Source organism: Priapulus caudatus, unplaced genomic scaffold (assembly GCF_000485595.1).
Source record: "Priapulus caudatus unplaced genomic scaffold, Priapulus_caudatus-5.0.1 Scaffold495, whole genome shotgun sequence".
NCBI classification, from domain to species: Eukaryota; Metazoa; Priapulida; class Priapulimorpha; order Priapulimorphida; family Priapulidae; genus Priapulus; species Priapulus caudatus.
The window spans coordinates 109,409-130,692 of NW_014577556.1; the positions used below are offsets into that span (position 1 = coordinate 109,409).

Below are 21,284 nucleotides of genomic sequence, written 5' to 3' on the forward strand. Positions count from 1 at the left end.
TTGAGCAATTCGTATCCTCGTCGTATAGAGCAACGGGAACATGTGGCTTCAGGTAACTGGAATACAGTTCATCTAAAGATGTTAGGCCTTTCCTCCTGGCAACTTGCCCACAGCTGTTAGACTTGATCTTAATTGTGATGGAATGTAGGGCCTTTATCGATTATTTAGTATCTGTGATCGAGCAACAGGTTATGCTTCAGAACTGGGTGGACAACACATCTCGACCCTCTTTATACCTGTTATCCATGTGGTATCTCAAATCGTGTTTCTCTGGCTCATATAATACTGCCCTGAGAATACAGAAGCGACGAAGCATTCCCGCCATACTAGGTGTGAATCATCCATGTTGATCAGTGGACTCACCATCTCTGTAGCTTGTCTATAGACATTGAATAAGTTGGTACTGCTCATCGCGTTGCAGGCGACGTCGCGTTGGATGTGTTCCAAAAACTGCGGGTTTAAACCTGTACACACTGCATCACCTCGCTGATAGTGATAGATCACTCAGACATATCCCATCCAGTTTTCTCCGGGTTGAGCAATTCGGTCTCCTTCTCGTATAGCGAACGGAGAATCATGTGCTTCAGGTAACTGGGAATAACGTTCATCTTAAAGATGTTTAGCTGTTTCTCTGGAATCTTGCCCACGAGCGTGTTAAGAACTTGATCTTTAATGTGTGATGGAATGTAGCCTTTATCGATGTAGTTTAGTATCTGTGGATGAGTCAACAGGTACTGCTTCAGAACTGGGTGGACAAACATTTCGACTTGTTCATACCTGGTATCCATGTTGGTATCCAAATCAGTGTTTTCCTGGCTCATGTAATCTCCCTGATTGTATACAGAGCGACGAAGGATCTCCTCCATCTTCGGTGGGATCATTCCCATCTTGATCAGTTGGAGCCACATCTCTGGTACCTTGTCTGATAGACATTGAATAAGTTGGTACTTCATCTGTGTTGGCAAGCGACCACGCTCGAGATATTCTACAATTTCTGGGTTGTACTGGAAACACTGCTGCAACACATTTCGCAGGTAAAACTTATTCTTGTCATATGATGTATCGTCCATATTATCCCAGCCAGTTTCTTCTTGCGTTGAGGCCATTTTATCTTCATATACTAAATTTAGAATCATTCGCTTCACGCTGACAGGAATGACTTCCATTCTGAAGATGGTAAGGAGTCCGTTTGGCACCTTTCCAGAAAGATCCTCAATGAGCTTTGATCTGAGATGTTCAGGGAGAATACCACCGTGGATGAATTTCAGCAACTGAGGGTGACTGATTAAATACTGCTTTAAGTGAAATAACCCCCTATCCGTGTTTGTTTTGTACTCGCTTTCCGATTCCTCGCCTCTGTATAGCTGCTGGCTCGGCTGGAATGTAAGAAGAACTTTGTCGCTGGTGGTAACTTTAATGCTAAGGTCGTGATCGCCGAACCACTTAAAGACCTCATCTATATGAGTAAACATTTTGAAGGTCTCCGGGTACATCTTCTGCTGCTTTCCAAATTCGTGCATGTGGTAGTACATGTATGGATCGTGTAGAATGTACAACATGAAGTACTTCTTGTAACTGTTAGAGGTGTCAACAGCTGGAAGATACAAAAAACAATATAATTAGAAATCTAAATTGACATTCTATCGCATGCACGTATGTCTAAATTTACACACAGCGATTTCGTTCTTTAGATACTGAACAATTAGCGCCCTAGGAACGGTTGTTGATGGTAGTAGTACCTATTGAGAGGTTTTACTTTGAACTCATTGTGGTGGTAATTACCGCATTAGTGGTAACACGAATACTTTATAAGATAGCACGATTTCATGTTGCTAGGGGTTCTAGCGGAAATTAAGAAAGTACAACGACATAGCTTATGATAAAATATATGAGACTTTGGTATGTTCTCATTCGCTTAAGCTTTTTTTCTAAGAGGCTTATGACCCGAAAGGAGCTTCTTTAAGCATAATACAATATGGCGTGCACTGCTTGTTGTATTCTGTCAATGTATCAAAATATCATCATATAAATAAATATATATAATATATATATATATATATATATTTATATTATATATACTATATTATATATATATATATTAAGAAAAAATAAGTTTACGAGACACTTACACGGACACATTCAGTCTCTCTCATTTTAGGTGAACTCCTGGAAGATTTCTTTGCAGTTTTTGGTTCTCAAAATTTGGTTAAGTGCCTGTTGCCACGTGATTCATGAAAAAGTCACGTAGTGTAGTAATGCTCTGAATAAGGGGTGGCGTAGCGAATCTTCGATTCAGGTGGTTCTGCTATGTACCTGTAGAAAGGCCGATTCATGCCTGTTTAGCTGAGCACTCGGCACAAAACGATTATTATATAATGACACATACATTAGTCAGTAAGCATTAATGTCATATAATGTAGTAGAAAAGGGATATATAAACGTCTCTCGAGTTTGCAAAACCCATATATACAAGACCGTGAGCGGCACGCGTAAACATTCATGTTGGTGATTAGACTGCTTGCTGCATGGAGTATAGACAGGGAAAATTCTTCTTTTTCTCGCAATGTACGAAGCATAATTAATATATTATAAAATTACTGGGCAATATTGCTTACATATTATGTATGCACATGTTTGAATATTAGATATTTCTATGCATGACCCAGTATACAATTATTCCATTAAACGAAATTAATCGTTTGCTGTCGAAATACGGTATAAGGAAATACTGGTTCATTTTTTAACGGCATATTGTTTCTCTACAAACACTGAACAACTCATGTTAGGTATCCGTTTCTGATACTAACATGCCAATTAGTGTTATGAATTCTAAACAATCTAGTTTCTAGTTAGCATATGACTAAAAAAAGTTGATAGCTACTCCGTCACATATAGTTTAGCAGTAGATGTTTCTTGATTATTGAATAGGCGAATTTGCATGTATACCGACTTGCTTAATAGTTGTTGGGTCGCTACGCACTCATTCAACATAGGCCTAGGAGTTACATCTTAGTGGAATTAAACACACATCTGACACACACACACACACCACACACCACATCATCGAACTCGCAAACAGCACGACACACGCAGTCAACTAAACGCACACACACAGACACATGTCACAATCATATGTGTGCAGATCACACGCAACTACACTAGCACCCACACACACGAGACGACATACATACACAACAGCACAACATCACATCTACGACCACACACACACGAGAATCATCTCGCACCCACATAGATGACAAAACATGTATTACGTACTCCTGCCACACAAAGCAACAACACACACAACACACTTACACACCAACACACAACACACACACACAGCACAACACACCATACACCACACACACATACGCTACAGTGCAACTCAACAACAGCGCACACACACACGACTACACAGCACGACCGCATGCACGCTAACGCGGCAACGCCACATACGCAGCCCACAATACGACACGCACATAACATCGGCTAAAGACATCGCTCTCACACACGCGCTACCTACAACACCGCGCGCACGCACACACCGACGCCACACAACATCAGACATAACAACACACACACACACACACACACACACACACACACACACACACACACGCCACGACGACGCACACACGCACGCACGCACGACCACGACACACACACACACACACACACACACACACACACACACACACACCCACACCCTTCTGTAACAAAGACTATTACCGCCTAAGCTCCGGACTGGTGATGTAATCCACAAAGTAGTTGCTCTGGAACTGGTAGTCGCGGACAAAGTCAGGGTGCTGGAGAAATTGAACGAGCTCCGTAGAGGTAAGGTACTCCATAATGGGATTCCACGTAAAGAATCGCTTCAGCACGTCGCTTTGGATGAGATTCGTGAATTCTTTACTTTGTAGGAATCTGCGAGGAGTGATTCTATTGAATGAGATTAACAGATTTAATCGTCTAATTTTAATTGTCTAAGAGCAGAATAAACTAAAAACTATTGCCTAAGCGGAATGAACTAGAAACTAAAGTAGTGCTATCTGAGAATTCTCATTGATCCTAAGTTGATCCTCATTGATCAAGTTCCTAATGGACTTAATGGATTTTTGTCGTATTTATGAAAACATCTTGAATCTTTAACCTTAAATGAAACCAACTGTAGTAATAGTGAATTAAGCTAGGCCCTGGAGTGAATAAATAAAGTACATAGAATTTCTGCATGTCGTTGCATATGTCAATGCAACTTATCAAGAGCTTATAATAATTACATGCGTCTAAACAGAGGAATTGCTCCGACCTGTGATTGGAGGATAAAAAAAAGAATTAGTGACGTCACGTTCCATTTTGCATACCCGCCGCATACGCTATTATGCTATGACCGGTAGGAAAGTGGTCTAACTGTCATATGGCGCGAACGATTTGAGTTACATTTCTATAAATTCTAGCTATTATAGACACATGTGTTAGCCTCAATCTCCGTTAATTTTGAGTCTATTGAAGCGCGATTAGTCTAATTAGTTAGCAATTAAGCACGCGCGGTATCGCTCATAGGCTAATATACGCGCGGCTATGGCCCGTAGAAAAGTGTACTAACTACTAACTATCATATGGCGCGAACGATTTGAGTTACATTGCTTTAAATTCTAGCTATTATAGACACATGTCTTAGCTATGATCCCTGTGAGTCTTGAGTTCAATCAAAAAGCTTATAATGATCATTATAAGCTCTTTGGTTTAAAGAAGGGCGATTAGCTTAATTAATTAGCAAATATGTACACGCGGTATCGCTCATACTCGAGTCATAGGCTAAATGCCAAAATGAGAACGAAACGTCGCGAATTCTATTTTTATCCTCCAATCACAAGTCGGAGCAATTCCTCTGTTTAGACGCATGTCTTATATGCATTGAATCATACTTACTTTTTGAACTCCGTATCATCGTAATGAAATCTGTTCATGTCCTGCGTCTTACTCATCAGGTCAGTGGTGTCATCGTCGATAGTGTACTGCGGCTCTGGGTCCAATATCGGCATATCGTAGTCGTAGACGTTATGGTGTTGTCGCCAGCGCACACGGTCCGTGAGCGGCACAGCGGTGACCGCTACAACCAGCGTAGCTAGGAGAATCAGATGCATGATGCCCTGCAAAGTTTAAGACATCTTAAAATCATATTAAATTTAAAATAAATTATAATATATGTGAACAACTCAACACTCTTCTACAGAATAAATGCCATAAAGAGCAACAGGACATTATTCCACACACGGTTCGTTGCCTTGCACAGCGGTGACTGCTAGCACTAGCGAAATGTAGGTGATTAAATGCATAGTATCCGAACAAACGAAGGTGTTCAATCTTTGTCATTGTAGTGACCGCGTCACGCATACGTTAACGGACTATTGACGTGGCACTCAAGTACCGCTATTTGCATGTGCGCACGAATATTTCAAAGCAAACTCTCAATGTAAATTTCGATAATAAAAAAACGTGAAAACTGTGAGAAGAGACCATGATAGAGCAAAAGCAACCAAGTCGGCTGTCTGCGACTTTACCAATAATAGTTGATTGATTACAATAATTAGACATATGACGACATATGTATCCATGAGCAGTTAAGATAATGCAAACATTTCTTCACGCATTAGTTTTATACGAACAATCGCCCCAGAGAAAAACGAACATATATTATGTTTCCAATCTTCTTATATTTGAGTAGCAGCATTTACGAATATACATTAAATAATCCTATTTACAAGGAATACATGAGTTTATGCTATTATATACGTCACTTTGATCGAACTAGAAGAGTTAAAGTTGGTTTGTTAACAAAAATTGCACTCAATGCGTGTGAAAACAATATCCCGCTAATAATTTGACTCAGCATCGTAACAAAATTCCCAAGTAAAATTGCCATACTCACGTGTGTGTACGCAACACTCGGGACCTCTGCTTCCTTGGTATTAACAAGTGACTCCTTCAAGCAGACAACAGTAACGATTCTATCAGATCATGTTCCTTATATACTATCCAACGACCTGCTTAACCGTGTCAGCTAGTGCCCAGGGGTGAGATAATAAACGGGAAAGCTCCTGATTAGGAGTGCGTGTTTTTTCGATTCGATGTTAGTGTTAGTGCTTATTGGTACCCGTCCTTGCTCCTTGTCCTTGATGGCAAAGGCTATTGACATCACAAAAAGATTCCTGCGGCGGATATGGCTCGATTGTCATCAAACCTAGCTGGAACCTGCCAGTCAATTATGTTCCCACCTTCCTAGGGACGTATAATTAAGGAAGGGTCTACGCCGGGTATATTTTCTATATGTAGACTTTGTGGTGTTATGTAAGCCCTGCGATAGAGAGATCGCACGATGCTGATGCTAATATAAAGTGTATTTAAATGACGTTCGAGCAAGACGCCTGTATATATTTAGTCTGGAGGTGATTTTAATTTGCGGACGCCAATGATGTTAACTGGGATTGAATACTATAAAGTTGCTTTGGTGTTATGTTTGCAGAAAATAAAGAATGGCGACCTAATCATGACGATGAATATTCGAAGGGAGTACATGTCTAGCAGTCTGACACGAATGACATAACTGTCATTAATCGGGAAACTTATTTATTATCAATGTAGATGTGCATTAACCTTTGCGGTTATTACTTTATTCACTTTATTTGGAAATTTTAAATCGATTCCTATTTTGATGACATTCAGCGATCAAAGTTCTTTTTGATTTTGAATCGCAAACACGTTTTCACTCGGCAGAATGCTATACGAATTTATTTCATTCTTTCCTTTTGACACCTACGATTTGTCATTTAAAAAATGCTTGCATATCTGCCTGTTGTCTGTATTAGTATTCGTGTGTATGTGTGTGTGTGTGCGCGCGCGCGCGCGCGTGTGTGTGTGTGTGTGTGTGTGTGTGTGTGTGTGTGTTTGTGTGTGTGCGCGCGCGTCCGTACGTGCGTGCATGCCTGTTTTTTTTTATTTCAATGATGCACTGCTTCAGTTGTGGCTATCGGTCCCAGCTCCTTGTCCTTGGTGGCGAGGCTGCTGCCGAATAAGTTTCTGCGGCGGAAACGACCCAGATATACGATTTCCAGGGTCCTTCCCAGGGTCCTGTTACGACAACCAGGCTGTTCGCAGGCTAATTCCTTATATATAGACTTTGAAAAACGCTTTTTTATTTACACAGAGTTTGCACGATGAAGGCGTCATTATAAAGTTTGATTTCGATCAGGCGCTGTCCCAAGAAATTATCGTAATTTTTATTATGGAGCCCTGCCTAATAACTTATGATTGGTAATTTGGTATACTATACGGTAGTCACGGACCTATGAAACGGAATATGAACCTATGGTACTAATCTGGTGATCTAATCCCGGCGATAACTGAAAATCATATAATGTAGGATCGTTTATTATATAATATAGATGATCATTATTTGTAATTTTAAATTTCATTAATTAGCAATTTGCATTAGTAGGATATTTAATCTTTTCCTTTTTCATTATATAAATTTATAGAATTTTATTAACTTCTATGACAAAATCCATCGATAGATACTATAATTGTGGAAAATGTTAATCCTAATAATATTTTGACGACATTCTTCGGTAACTCAAAGTTCTTACTGATTTTGAAATTCGATCCTGTTTTCAGCCTGGAGAATTATATTCATAACGACGTTAATCTTTTCCTTTGACAGCTGTCAGTCGTCATTATGAAAAATGCACTTGATGTTCATGTGTGTGTGTGTGTGTGTGTGTGTGTGTGTGTGTGTGTGTGTGTGTGTGTGTGTGTGTGTGTGTGTGTGTGTGTGTGTGTGTGTGTGTGTGTGTGTGTGTGTGTGTGTGTGTGTGTGTGTGTGTGTGTGTGTGTGTGTGTGTGTGTGTGTGTGTGTGTGTGTGTGCGTGCGTGCGTGTGTGTTGGGTGGGTGGCCGGACGTGGGTATGTGTGTGTGATGTGTGTGGTGTGTGTTTTTGTGTGTGTGTGGTTGTGTGGTGTGTGTGTGTGTGCCTGTGTGTGTGTGCAGGGGCGTAGCCAGCTAAAAAGTGCGTGTGTTTGTTGGGGGGGGGGGTTCATATTACCACAGCAGTGGAACTTTATACTATCGAAACATAGGAAATGCCAGCGCGCTAGCGCCGTTAGCAGCTATATACTAGGGGACTGGGAGGCCTCCCCCAAAGATTTTATATGGTTTCCAGCACTTTGAAATAGTATTTTTAGGCATGAACTAATGTTTTTTGAGTAACTTCTCGCCACAAAACCGACGTCTGGACCCGATTCCACGAGAAAAATCAGTTTAAATCTCTAAATCTCAATTTAGCTGTCATTGATTTGTAAAAGTTTAAATCAAAGATTTAAACTAATCTAGTGACTGTCACTTTGACCCGGGTTGAAACGGTTAATTTTATAGAAATAAAAAAACTTTACACAATGCTAAATTAATTATTTCTCACTTTATTCTTACAATACTGCGGGAATAATACATATGTACGTGTACTGGATAATTATCATGTAATTCATGAGTCTTAATGAGTTTCTGGGAACTAGTTTTCAATGTGATATTAGAAGCGTAGACAATTAGGGGTGTTACAGGACTATATTTTGTAGGACCTACTAATCTGGCAGTGTAAAAACTCTTGCTTCTGACACTCATGTTTGTGCGGAGTCTCGTAATCGGACCATTTCGAGGATTAATTGCTACATTGTGACAATGTGTCCCACACAGGCCTCGTATGGTTTGTTCGTTAATGTCTGCGATCTGTTGACCTTTGCTTTAATTAATTATGCAGAATTTGTCACCCGAACTGGACTTGTGTACGTACATGTTTATATCCACCCAGTAAAATAATAGTATGGCTACTGCACCGCGAATGAATGTGTGCTGCGAAGCAATCGATAATGAGGATCGACGAAACTTTTCATAGTTGCTAATTTTGTTAATTTGTCTAACCACCACCGGTATTTGGGATAAGCCAGATCGGAAAGTCCCGCCGCCATATTGAGGTAAAAGTGCAAGCGGTATGACATTGCCTCGGCGCGCCATTGAGAAGTACGTGAAAAATGTCAACAGTCGTGCTTTTTTACTTTCTGCATTAACACAACATTGAACAATATTCCAAATGAGCACAATGATATATATAAATGTTTCTATGAACAGAAAGGCACCTGTGAATTGAAGTACGATGTTATTGAAGAAAAATATAGATGAAAAACCTAGACGTTCCGTCGCATCTTTGTAGTAGACTGGTCCGCGCTCGACAGTTCCACGCGACATCAGTGTAACGCGAGTGGAACTGTCGAGCGCGGACCAGTCTATCAGCTCGCTGGCTCGAGCTGGCTTTATAGCCTCTAGGGTTGAATTTTTATATATATTTGAGCGGAACTCCCGATCGCGCGGGGGGGGGGGTCGTCCGAACCCCCGAACCCCCGGCTAGTGGCTGCGCCAGGGGTGTAATTATATGTGTACAATAGTGTGTATGTATAGGGCCTACATGTGTTTATAATGGTGTACGTATGAGTGTCGAATTGATGTTAAAGTATATCTTAATCACTTTAATTGTACAGAATGTACTGACGTTTTTTTTCTTGTTTTTTTTTGTAATATTTTTCCTTCATGTTGTATAGCGCTGTTTTGTACTGTTTCACTCAGAAATTTTATTATTTAGAAATTAATGTTTAGAAATTTTATATTTTAACTGCTCAATACTTGCATTTCTCCGATTTTTTCTCAGAGCAGTCTAAATAATTAACTATCAATCTCGTAGAATTAAATAAATATGAACTTGATTTCCAATAATTCTATAACGAGCGTGTTACATGCATCAAACTTTATTTATATTATAGAAATCCATTTTGTTAGCCTTACAATATTTGTTGAAGAACTTTAGTAGTTATAATATACGGATTCTACCTACAATCCTTATTAGTTTCAATTATATCGATCCAACAAGTGTTGTTGGTATCACACTACGTTTCAGCATTGACTAATAGGTCGAAAATTCTTCCTTAAATGTCAATAATTAATTACAGCATCCTAAACTCCTTTCTAATGATTTTTGGTCACGAAGTACAATCCACCATTTAGAGATGGGAACAGGCCATGACTGTGGTCTGTATTGACTTACCTAGGCTAGTTACAATTTGGTTTCTAACACTCGGCAAGTAATGATTTAATAACGCCGTAATCATTTGGAATCATTATGTCAAAACTAGAGTCGCGGTATAATCTGCACGTAATGCCAACTGGCTTAGCATAGTAGATCTACTGCCTGCGCGTGTTATCATATTTGTAGTAACGGCCATAGGTTTGAACATTATTATTGTTATTTCCTTGTCCATACCGGCCATAGTCGTTGCTGTAATCATCTCCGTACTTGTCGGTATTATATCCATAATACTGGGTGTTGTTATCGTACTGGTACTGCTCTCCTCCCTGGCGTTGGTTGTACACGGTCCTAAGGATCCCCTCTCTCACGTGCTGTGGCAGGTAGCTGTTATGGAATACCTGGAGTAGGTATGGTCTAACCTTGCCTTGGAGATCCGAGAAGATCTGATTCCTAATATGAGATGGCAAGTATCCCTTCAGGATGTAATTCCTCAGGTAGGGGTGTGTCTGGAGGTACCTCCTGAGAACTGGAGAGAGATAGAAGCGGCCTAACTCTTCCTGGGTGTTGATAGTGTTCTGGTCATAGGTGTTCTGGAAGTAGTCACTCCTGCCCTGGGTAGAGCCATCTCCGTACGTGTCGGTATTATATCCATAATACGGGGTGTTGCTATCGTACTGGTACTGCTCTCCTCCCTGGCGTTGGTTGTACACGGTCCTAAGGATCACCTCTCTCACGTGTTGGGGCAGATAGCTGTTACGGAATACCTGGAGTAGATATGGTCTAACCTTGCCTTGGAGATCTGAGAAGATCTGATTCCTAATATGAGATGGTAAGTATCCCTTCAGGATGTAACTCCTCAGGTAGGGGTGTGTCTGGAGGTACCTCCTGAGAACTTGAGAGATGTATAGGCGGCCTGACTCTTCCTGGGTGTTGATAGTGTCCTGGTCATAGGTGTTCTGGAAGTAGTCACCCCTGCCCTGGGTAGAGTCATCTCCGTACGTGTCGGTATTATATCCATAATCAGGGGTGTTGCTATCGTACTGGTACTGCTCTCCTCCCTGGCGTTGGTTGTACACGGTCCTAAGAATCACCTCTCTCACGTGTTGTGTTACGGAATACCTGGAGATAGATATCGCGTCTAAACCTTGCGCTTGGAGGATCTAAGAAGAATCTGCATTCCTTCAATATGAGATTGGTAAGTATCCCCTTCAGGATGTAACTCCTCAGGTAGGGGTGTGTCTGGAGTACCTCCTGAGAAACTGAGAGAGATGTATAGGCGGCCTGACTCTCCTGGTGTTGATAGTGTCCTGGTCATAGGTGTTTCTGGAAGTTGAGTCAAGCCCCTGCCCTGGGTAAGTCATCTGCCTTACGTGTCGTATTATAATCATAATCAGGGGTGTTGCTATCGTACTGGTACTGCTCTCCTCCCTGGCGTTGGTTGTACACGGTCCTAAGAATCACCTCTCTCACGTGTTGGGGCAGGTAGCTGTTACGGAATACCTGGAGTAGGTATGGTTTAACCTTGCCTTGAAGATCCGAGAAGATCTGACTCCTAATATGAGATGGCAAGTATCCTTTCAAGATGTAACTCTTCAGGTAGGAGTGTGTCTGGAGGTACCTCCTGACAACTGGAGAGATGTATAGGCGGCCTGACTCTTCCTGGGTGCTGATAGTGTCCTGGTCATAGGTGTTCTTGAAGTAGTCGTCCCTGCCCTGGGTATAGCCATCTCCGTACGTGTCGGTATTATATCCATAATCCGGGGTGTTGCTATCGTGCTGGTACTGCTCTCCTCCCTGGCGTTGGTTGTACACGGTCCTAAGGATTACCTCTCTCACGTGCTGGGGCAGGTAGCTGTTACGGAATACCTGCAGTAGGTATGGTCTAACCTTGCCTTGGAGATCCGAGAAGATCTGACTCCTAATATGAGATGGCAAGTATCCCTTTAGGATGTAACTCCTCAGGTAGGGGTGTGTCTGGAGGTACCTCCTGACAACTGGAGAGATGTATAGGCGGCCTGACTCTTCCTGGGTGTTGATAGTGTCCTGGCCATAGGAGTTCTGGAAGTAGTCACCCTTGCCCTGGGTAGAGTCATCTCCGTACGTGTCGGTATTATATTCGTATCCTCTCTGCTGGTCAACTAGTTGATTCCTTTCCTGAACTTCTGAATAGCCAACGCTCGGTGTTCCAACATGGTCGTGGAACCATTGGAAGACTTCGTCAAGGTGGTCAACGTTCTCGAAGTACTGTTGGTAAACAGGGTGCTGGCGGCCGTAATGGTGCACGTGGTAGTAGAAATATGGGTCGTGCAGAACGTACAAGATGAAGTAGCGAAGGTACTGCTCGTGATGTTCACTGACGGCTGAAAAATTAATTCGGGTACAATAAACTCATCGCTGTTGTTTCGAAGTTGCTTTGAGTTAGCTTTCTGTGCGTGGTGATAATACGCGTAATAATACTCGTTAACGGATTCAAGACAAATTCGCTAATCTCCGTAACAGAAAGTCATTATTAAAGTTGTTGAGAACAATGGAAACACACTCGGTTGCATATTGTAAAAGAAAAATGTGTAAACGTACAGTCGCGTTGGACAAAGTCTCCTCCCTGCAGGTTGAGAACGGGCAACACTTGGTTGAAGAAGTCCTGGAAGTATTGTCTGAGCTCATGGTCTTGGTAGTGCTCGTTAAAGTGGCTATTTCCTACGTGCTGCCAGAAGTAGTCACTCGTGTAGTAATGTCTGAACAGAGGGTGTTGCAGGAATTCCTGGAATTCCGGTAGTTCGACATACCTATAGACACATTTCAAAAATAAGTAAGGCAATGGCTCAGCTAACACACGGAGGGAGGCAGAATTACCAACTGCTTTGATCAATACGTACAGGACGATGATTTTTTTAAATTCCTAGGGAAGGGCTACAGGATTCTACCGCCACGGGCTTCACAGACACATTACTCGCAAGGCGCACCCCTTTTCTTTAAATCCTGGATCCGCGCGCGCGCGCGTGTGTGTGTGTGTATGTGTGTGTGTGTGTGTGTGTGTGTGTGCGTGCGTGCGTGCGTGCGTGCGTGCGTGCGTGCGTTCGTGCGTGTGTGTGAGTGAGAGAGAGAGAAGGGGGAGGAAGAAAAGATACCGGCAAATTAATAAAATTATACTTGCTTTCTCAGCTCAGGGCTTGTGACATAGTCGACGAAGTATTCGCTTTGGAAGTCGTAGCTTCTCACAAAGTTGGGATCACGGAAAAACTGAACGAAGTTCTCAGAGGGATAATACTTTTGCAGAGAATCACTTGAGAAGAAACGTCCTAAAACGTGGCTATCTCTCAGTCTCTCGAAATCTCTTCCATTGAGATACCTGCAATAATTTAAGATACATATCTAAATACGTATAAATGCCCAAGATCGACTACATCGTTAGAATGCGCTTGTGTGCGCATAGTTGCGTTGTGTCTCCTATTGTACCTTCTTGCATTTCGTCATAAAATGTCATTAGCCAAAATAGTTACTTGTCAGTTTTATTAATATTAAAGTTCAATAATTAATACATACCTTTCGAACTCTTTCTTCTGGAAGTGGAAGTTGTCCTGCGAATAGCCACCCTCCTCTAGGCTCCCCTGCTGGTTACCACCGAATATGCCCTGAATAATGTTATCCTTGAGAGAATCGCGGCCCTCTTGAAGACCTTCGTTGTAGAACGGTACCTGATAATCAAAGACCTTCTGGTGCTGCTGGAAACGCACACGGTCCGTGAGCGGCACAGCGGTGACCGCTAGCACCAGCGTAGCTAGGAGAATCAGATGCATGATGCCCTGTGAAAATTACAAAACGTGAAAATAACAATATATTTTCTATAACCTATAGTATAACAAAAATTGGTTAGGTCCTGTATGCCAGTACGTTTAAATACAGATATACGAAAATAAAATCATCGGATAGCAGAGCCGTAGCCTCCGATTAGGAGTTAGCCCTATTAATCTACTCCTATTCTCGATTCGATTAATTTTCAAGTTCTAATTTCTAAAGTAAAAAAGTACCCGCTTGTCATTAGATCGCAACAAACCTACTAAATAAAACTTTTCTAATTTTCAAAATAGCGGTTACTATTCGCGGCCAGGCACCTGAAAGTACATAGCAAGCAAGCCTAAAATTTATGAATGAAATTCTAGGTCATATACACAAGGTTGCGCTGCTGAATGCGGTTACAACTTTGTGCCTTCAAGCAAAATAGTGGCAAGAAACCACACCATTAGCACAGGTAACATGAGTTCACGTTTGCTGCGCGTCCGCACGTGAGTGCAGTGCAGTATATATAAATAAATAAATAAATAAATAAATATATATATATTAAGATAACCACCGTTTCTCGTAGAGGTTTTAGATATTGGGATATTGCAAAGTAGGCAATGTAATGACATTATACAAACGAAACTGTAATCAGTTATAGTATGAGCAAACGGGGAAGTTTGAGTTATAGTACAATTCAACCACACATAGAGTACATACACACGCGCACGCACGCACATGCGCGCGCACCCACACACACACACACGCGCGCGCACACAGAGATACGCGCGGCCACGCATATGCATACTCGTACGCACAAACGCACACATATTATCAGGAGTGTATCAATATTATTGATACACTCCTGATATTATGCACAGGAACTGTGCAGCTGTGATTGTACATATGAGCTTAGTCATATAGAAAAATGCATACAAATGTCGAAAGCGTATAAGATAAAGCGTCTTACCAAATTTGTAAAGATGAGGCTTCGGTTTCTGTCTTCTTCCTCCCCAAGCAGTGGACAGTGAGGATGATTCCTAGCTGCCTGCCTCTTATATACGATATGGTGACCTATTTCTCATGCGAGAAACTGGAATAATCCAGGTTAGGATTTTTGTCTTCTGAACAGGTATTTTCGTCAGTTAATCGATAACAAAAAATAGGCACACCATTGTGTGACAGGTCCTCAGACTAGTTTTGTCTTGTGGCCTTTGTTGTTTTTCAAAGAATGCCTGCTGCTCCGATTCTGATTTATGACTAACTATCACTGCTCGCTTGGATTTTAGTTCAAGGTTAATTGCAGATTATTGTTGCACACTAGCCGGGTACCCGGCGTTGCTCGGGAAAAAACGCGTAGAAACAACTTTGAGAGCAAATTCAGCCACATATATTTACTTGTTTCTAAGGATAGATTCGTAACAAAGAAACAAACAATAAACAATATTCAGACAAAAACGGTTCTAACGATTCTACGATTCTGTGTAGTAAGCGTTTCTTAGGTTGGGGTAAATGGATGAATTTGTTTTACATATACGTGAGCAGATGAAGTCTGCGCCAAACCTGCCATACTGAGGGAAAAGTAAGGTAAATGGAGATTCCCTCAGGATTGTCGGACTTAATCAGATCAAACACGTGAGTGTTGCTAATTCTAGTATATTACGATTTCATGATGGTATATTTCAAACACAGTAATCACTCCATGCATGCACACGCGCGCCCACATGCGCGCGCACACACACATATACAAGCACACACAATAACGTCGTTATGCATGCAGATACGCGCGCATACCCACGGAAACACATGCACACACAAGCACATATGCATTCACACACACGCAGATGTTTGTGACTTACTAGTAAAATGTCGAAAAAATTACATTTTTAGCATTTAAGAAGACAACCACTCTTAAGATAAGATAAGGGTTAAGAAATTATTTTGTGCTATTATTTATATTACACGTATTTTGTAGTATATGCGTTTGTTAGACATTTTGTTTTTCACCACAATATAGGGGCGAACTTTCCTCTCCCTCCGCCGAAGTCTACCGCCTTGCACACACACACACACACACACACCACACACACACACACACACACACACACACACACACACACATTCGGGCAGCACAACACACATACAGCACACACACCACCACACACAGAACACACACACTTCGCACCCACACGCACGCACGCAGGCACACACATACGCACACACACGCGCGCGCACATACACATACAGACACACACACGCACGTGTACTTGAACACGAACATGCACACACAGGCATAGCCGCTCTCGCACGCGCACACAGACACTCGCAGGACATAGTCACTGTCTATGCAATGCTATACGCTGATAGCATCTTTATGGCTTTACGCGCAGAGTTTATCCGTGTCATTATTCACATAATCCTTATCAGTGTGATCTCCTAATGACGCACCGAGAACTTACTTGCGTATTTTAATTCCCTGTTCATCGATAATCGCAGGTCAAATACCAACTTCACAATAGCGTTGAATTACGTCATCCCTACGCTATACGTATCGAATAATAATCAATACACGCTTATTTTCTGAAATTACTGTTTATTAATAGCGCTTTACTGGTGAGCAGAGCAAAGTGTTGCTTTATGCGTAGAGCCAATAGTGCTCCTGATTTGGTTTGATCGTACATTGTAGATTACGTTGCGTTGTATATGTAACATAGTCTTAATGCGATACTCATCTCTCGATAGCTCTAAACCTAAGCACTCCCCTCGTATCTGTGGGAGATCGTCTTACGATCCTTTACCTATGTACATTTAGCACGAATATATTTCTTAGCGCGGTTTCTACATGGGGTATATAATAATCTGTTTAGGCCTGGAAGATGGACCCAGGTCAAGGCCGACCGATAATCCCATACTCGTTGACGCTTGGTTCGCACTAGGAGTTGGTATACCAGTTAGTTATCATGCGCTGTTGTCGGGCAAATTTGTCTGTTTATTGCGCCGTTCCCAGGCGTCTGTTTCAAGGCTGTTTATTGCTCCCTGAATTCCCGGGACGTCAGCCGGGAAAATTAATGGAACAGCTATGTATCTTTGCACGGTGAGCTATGACATTGTGCCGGTGTCTTCAACTCCATTTTCAAGTTTTAGCGCGCTAGCGAATATAGGTTCTAGATTTTATGGACCGTAATGTAAGGATATCTACCTGCTGCTGCATTCTCGGGAAAAAATATAGCTTTTCCTGTTATTCCCACATCCTTAATTGCATATAACCGCATAAATTATGTAGTACAATTTTAGTTGTTACAGGCGACAGTCGCTATAATTTGCCAATAAACAGATAGTTAATTCAAAAGATTTTACAGTTGAGTTGTTTTATTCGATACAAACTAACTGATTTATGTATGGACGTGCGTCCGTACGTGCATGGGGGGCGTACGTGTGTGCATGAGTGTGTGCGTGACTATATGTCAACTAATATTTTTGTTTTATGTAGAGTATTATAAGTACATATAATATACTGGCATATACGATGAATTAACGTAATCCCAAAAATAAATCTTAAAAATATATCACGTAATAATATAGTAAAATTATTAAACAATTATTCGACGTAACCTCAGGGCTGCAATACCTAGCTGCACAACACTATAATAAAGACAAGGTCGACCAATGACCGCAAATCCTGAACGATTTACCACCGGAGTAGTTAGAAACTTGTTATTTCATCAATCGCCACCTGTCACTGGCTACACAAGAAGATATGCTGAAGCGCCAGGTATATGTTTAATCAATAAGACAGGTTAGGCTAGAATAGTCATTTTGTCCATTGCAACCGCGCTAGAACCAGATTATAGTTAATTTTTTTAAACACGTTATTACAGATTAAAAAAAACTTAGTATAGATATATGAGCTTCTGTTTCTATATATGTAATAAAATGTTTAGATAGAGGGGATAGAATAGAAATAAAAAAGAATCGAACTCGATGTCTTCCCGGTGTATGCTCCGGGCAACGTTTGCCACGTGAAAACCGCTCTTTCTGAACATCAGTCACCGTTTCGCCTCAAGCATCCACAAAACATGCTGACCGTCGACAGAGCTATCTAGGTAACGAAAGCACGTTGTCCTCACTGGCACAATAATTATTCGTTTCGATGATATACAACATTATATCTGGAGCATCATCATCGCAAATATATATCAATATTTTCTGATATGATGATACTCCTGTCCAGGTAGCAGCTAGGTAACAAATAGGATTTCAACTCTATACATTCGGCAAATGTTGCATTTAAATGCCAGCGCTTTGCTAACGTGTATTCCACGGAGTCTTTGCATTTCTCAGCGTTAGTTTGCAGACCAATCAAAAGGCGCGGAAGCATGCGAGGTTTTTCTCGAGTAAATGGATCACGCAGCAGAGAGATCGAGCGTGACGTGATCAGATCTTGGATTTTGAGATCGGGTGGGGGGGGCGCAACCGCCCCGTCTACAGCCAGGATTTCATTTTAGGAGGTGCGGATTTTGTGATAGCGCCGGTGCGTGCGCTTGGCGTGCCGAATAGGGGGTGGACAAAAAATAAGGGGGCGCGCCTCTTGCGCCCCCCTTGGATCCGCCACTGCACCCGATTCAGTTAGAGAAGAACGTGGCGGATCCAGCGAGGAATTCTGGAAGGGAAGGGCCGGGTCAGGTGAATGTGGAGCGGGGGAGGGGCGGTACTCCACAGATTATTTTACGGATTTACGGTTACATTCTAGTCGATTTCAAACTGAAACAAATATTTGCCACATACTGAAAAAATATGTTCCGCGCCGGAAAACCCCTATCGCAAAAAGGTGGCCCGCGCCGCTGGACTCTCATTTGGATCCGCCCCCGACAAGCGTTTTACCTTTGTGAAAAATATACTTATGTAGGCCTAATAATGTTGGCCCGGGAGGCAAGATTTTTATCTCGCCTTAATTTATAATCAATAAAACTATATGGTACATCAATTGTTGCACCAATTAAGTAGAGTTAATTAGCACTACTTTTGCGAATCATGTTAGATGCAAAGACTAATTAAACGTTTGCATGCCAATTAGTTGAGGTAGCAGCTATTTGTCAGGGTTACTCGGAGTTCTGCGATTAATATTTGTAAAATAGATAACATTTGTAACATAGATAACATAGATAACATAGATAACATAGATAACATTGTAACATTGTAACATTGTAACATTGTAACATTGTAACATTGTAACATTTGTAACATTGTAACTGAGATAACATTGTAAGCTCGATCTTTCTTGCGATATGTACTTATTTTTCTTCGGCTTACTTTCCTCCCTCTTCTAGCTCCCACTCCTCTTTCTCCTATACATTCTCCCCCTTCTCCTTCTCATTTTCATGCTCCTACTCCTCCTACACCTACTCCTCCTCGATCCTGCCCCTCTTCTTCTTCTTCTTCCACTAGTATACTAGCCTACCTTTTCTTCTTTTTCTCCACCACCCTATTCCCTTCATTCATTTCCTCATTTCCCTCCTCGTCTCTCCCCTACTTCTTCGATATCCCACTTCTTCTTTCTTTTCTTTCTCATATTGCTCTTCCTCTTCTTTCCTATTTTTCTCTTTCAGCGAATGCTTCGCCATGCTACACGTAAGCACAGGTGATTTTTTTCATGTTGTGTACAAGCTCCAAGAAACGGTATTGCTAGGGTTAGAATACGACGTATATTGACGTTAGTCACACAGCCTGCACGGTCGGGTTAGTTGTGTACCGCTGGACAGCTATAGTGCATCGCATTTTTAAGAATATCTCGTTCCAGAGCATCACAAGTTGAGTTACCATGCAGATCTTACCCTTTTCCCGTTCCGGAGACCCTAGTTTCCGTGCTGCTGTTCTTGTTTATTTACATCCGATGATAAACTCCGTGCGTGTGTTTTATCATAGATCTTCATTCTATATATATCAGAAGTAGATAATAGGGAATTCCCTATTATCTACTCCTGATATATATATCTATGGTTTTATTGCCGCTGTGAAATGTGTGCGTATTGCGTATGTGCGCACCACAAATCACAACTTTCGAATTTAGCCAGTTCCAGAGCATCCCACATTCAACAAACATTAGTTCCAGAGACCCCCATTTTCAGGTCTAAGTTAGTTCCAGAGCCCCCCCATTTTTGACTTCTCAGTGTAGGGTGAGTGCCCCCTCCCCTCGGGACCCGAACATACGAATTAATGCACGGCATGATAGCCCGGCGTTAGCTCACTATTATGATTTGACTGGTTTTGCGATTGACCTTGATCAAAGTGGCCTTGACGCTACAAACCAGCGTTCACTTGTTGCCTACCTACTAGGGGGTGCAAACCAAAGCAAACTGCAAATCCCTAGATTTGTGCATTGTGTTGGTCTGGAAAGTACCGCGGAGAGAACTTCTATGGAGTAACCGTGCGAACATGAATTTACGCACTGAATGCTAACATCCCATGCTACCTGGAAAGTGGCGGCATTTCATTTTTTTGCCACCATTCTGCTGAGTGAAATTTTGTTGCCGACTCTGCCGCGGTAATCTCTGTGTTATTCTACTACTAGGCCCAAATTAATAATATTGTTCTCAAGCGGCGGATTACGATGTCGTCGGTATGTATAATATATATGGTCATTATATGCACCTGTTTATTTATTCGCTGTGGTTATATGCCCGGCAGCCGGGCACGGTCTTCGATTTCCTAAATGCCCGGCAGTTCCTAACCCTAACCGGGTTACCCTAACCCTTGTTTACTTGAGGTAACGCTGAAAATTGAAAACTGCCGTGCATTTAGGAAATCGAAGACCGTGCCCGCGGCAGCCGTCAGATATATATGCCGGCTGCCGGGCATATACTGATAGCCACTCTGTTATTTATTGGCCGGGTTTATCCCCGAAGGCACTTATATTATGAGGGGGTCCATGCCCCCCCCCTTTGGCATCCGGAATACTCTCTAATTTTCAGTGGCATCTGGAATACTCCATAATTTTGGGCTGGCATCTGGAATACTATTTAACCTGCAGCCAGCACCCGAATAATACATAAGCAAACAGTAACCAATTAATAGTCCAATACACAACATTTATTAACCTTTATTCATGCACACTATTTATTAGGTAAGCAATAAATACACCTTAATGTCATGCTTGTTAGAGGCAAATAATTGAAGAGTACAGACTTTATGCCCAGAAGTCGGCAAATCTGCTGTTGAATTTGATTTGCCTTCCTGTCCTGCTTGTGCGGTTGTGGGATGCTACTACTGGTAGTACCAGGGGCGGATCCAAGAATTTCAAAAAGAGGGGGCACCAAATGAGCAATATGTAGTGAAATGTGGGGGATGATTCGGCGAGAGAGTGGAGCGACCAAGACCGAGCGAGTG

The 21,284-nt window shown here is 41.8% G+C and overlaps 2 protein-coding genes across 2 annotated transcripts in view; one reads left to right on the forward strand and one right to left on the reverse strand.

Annotated features, from left to right (window-relative positions):
- Positions 1 to 1,587: 1,587 nt before the first annotated feature.
- LOC106811007 lies at positions 1,588 to 14,905 on the reverse strand. Its single transcript, XM_014814516.1, has 8 exons — positions 14,872 to 14,905; positions 13,668 to 13,927; positions 13,279 to 13,473; positions 12,702 to 12,910; positions 11,625 to 12,484; positions 4,930 to 5,150; positions 3,730 to 3,924; positions 1,588 to 1,594 (listed from the first exon to the last, which is right to left on the reverse strand). Exons 2-8 carry the CDS (start codon positions 13,919 to 13,921, stop codon positions 1,588 to 1,590), a joined length of 1,941 nt encoding a protein of 646 aa, XP_014670002.1. The 5' UTR covers positions 13,922 to 13,927; positions 14,872 to 14,905.
- A 5,339-nt stretch (positions 14,906 to 20,244) lies between these two features.
- The window catches only part of LOC106811008, a 7,021-nt gene continuing 5,981 nt past the window's right edge, over positions 20,245 to 21,284 (forward strand). Inside the window, exon 1 of the mRNA XM_014814517.1 lies at positions 20,245 to 20,517. Within this exon, the coding sequence (XP_014670003.1) occupies positions 20,509 to 20,517 (9 nt within the window). The 5' untranslated portion in view covers positions 20,245 to 20,508. The remainder of the gene's footprint in view (positions 20,518 to 21,284) is intronic.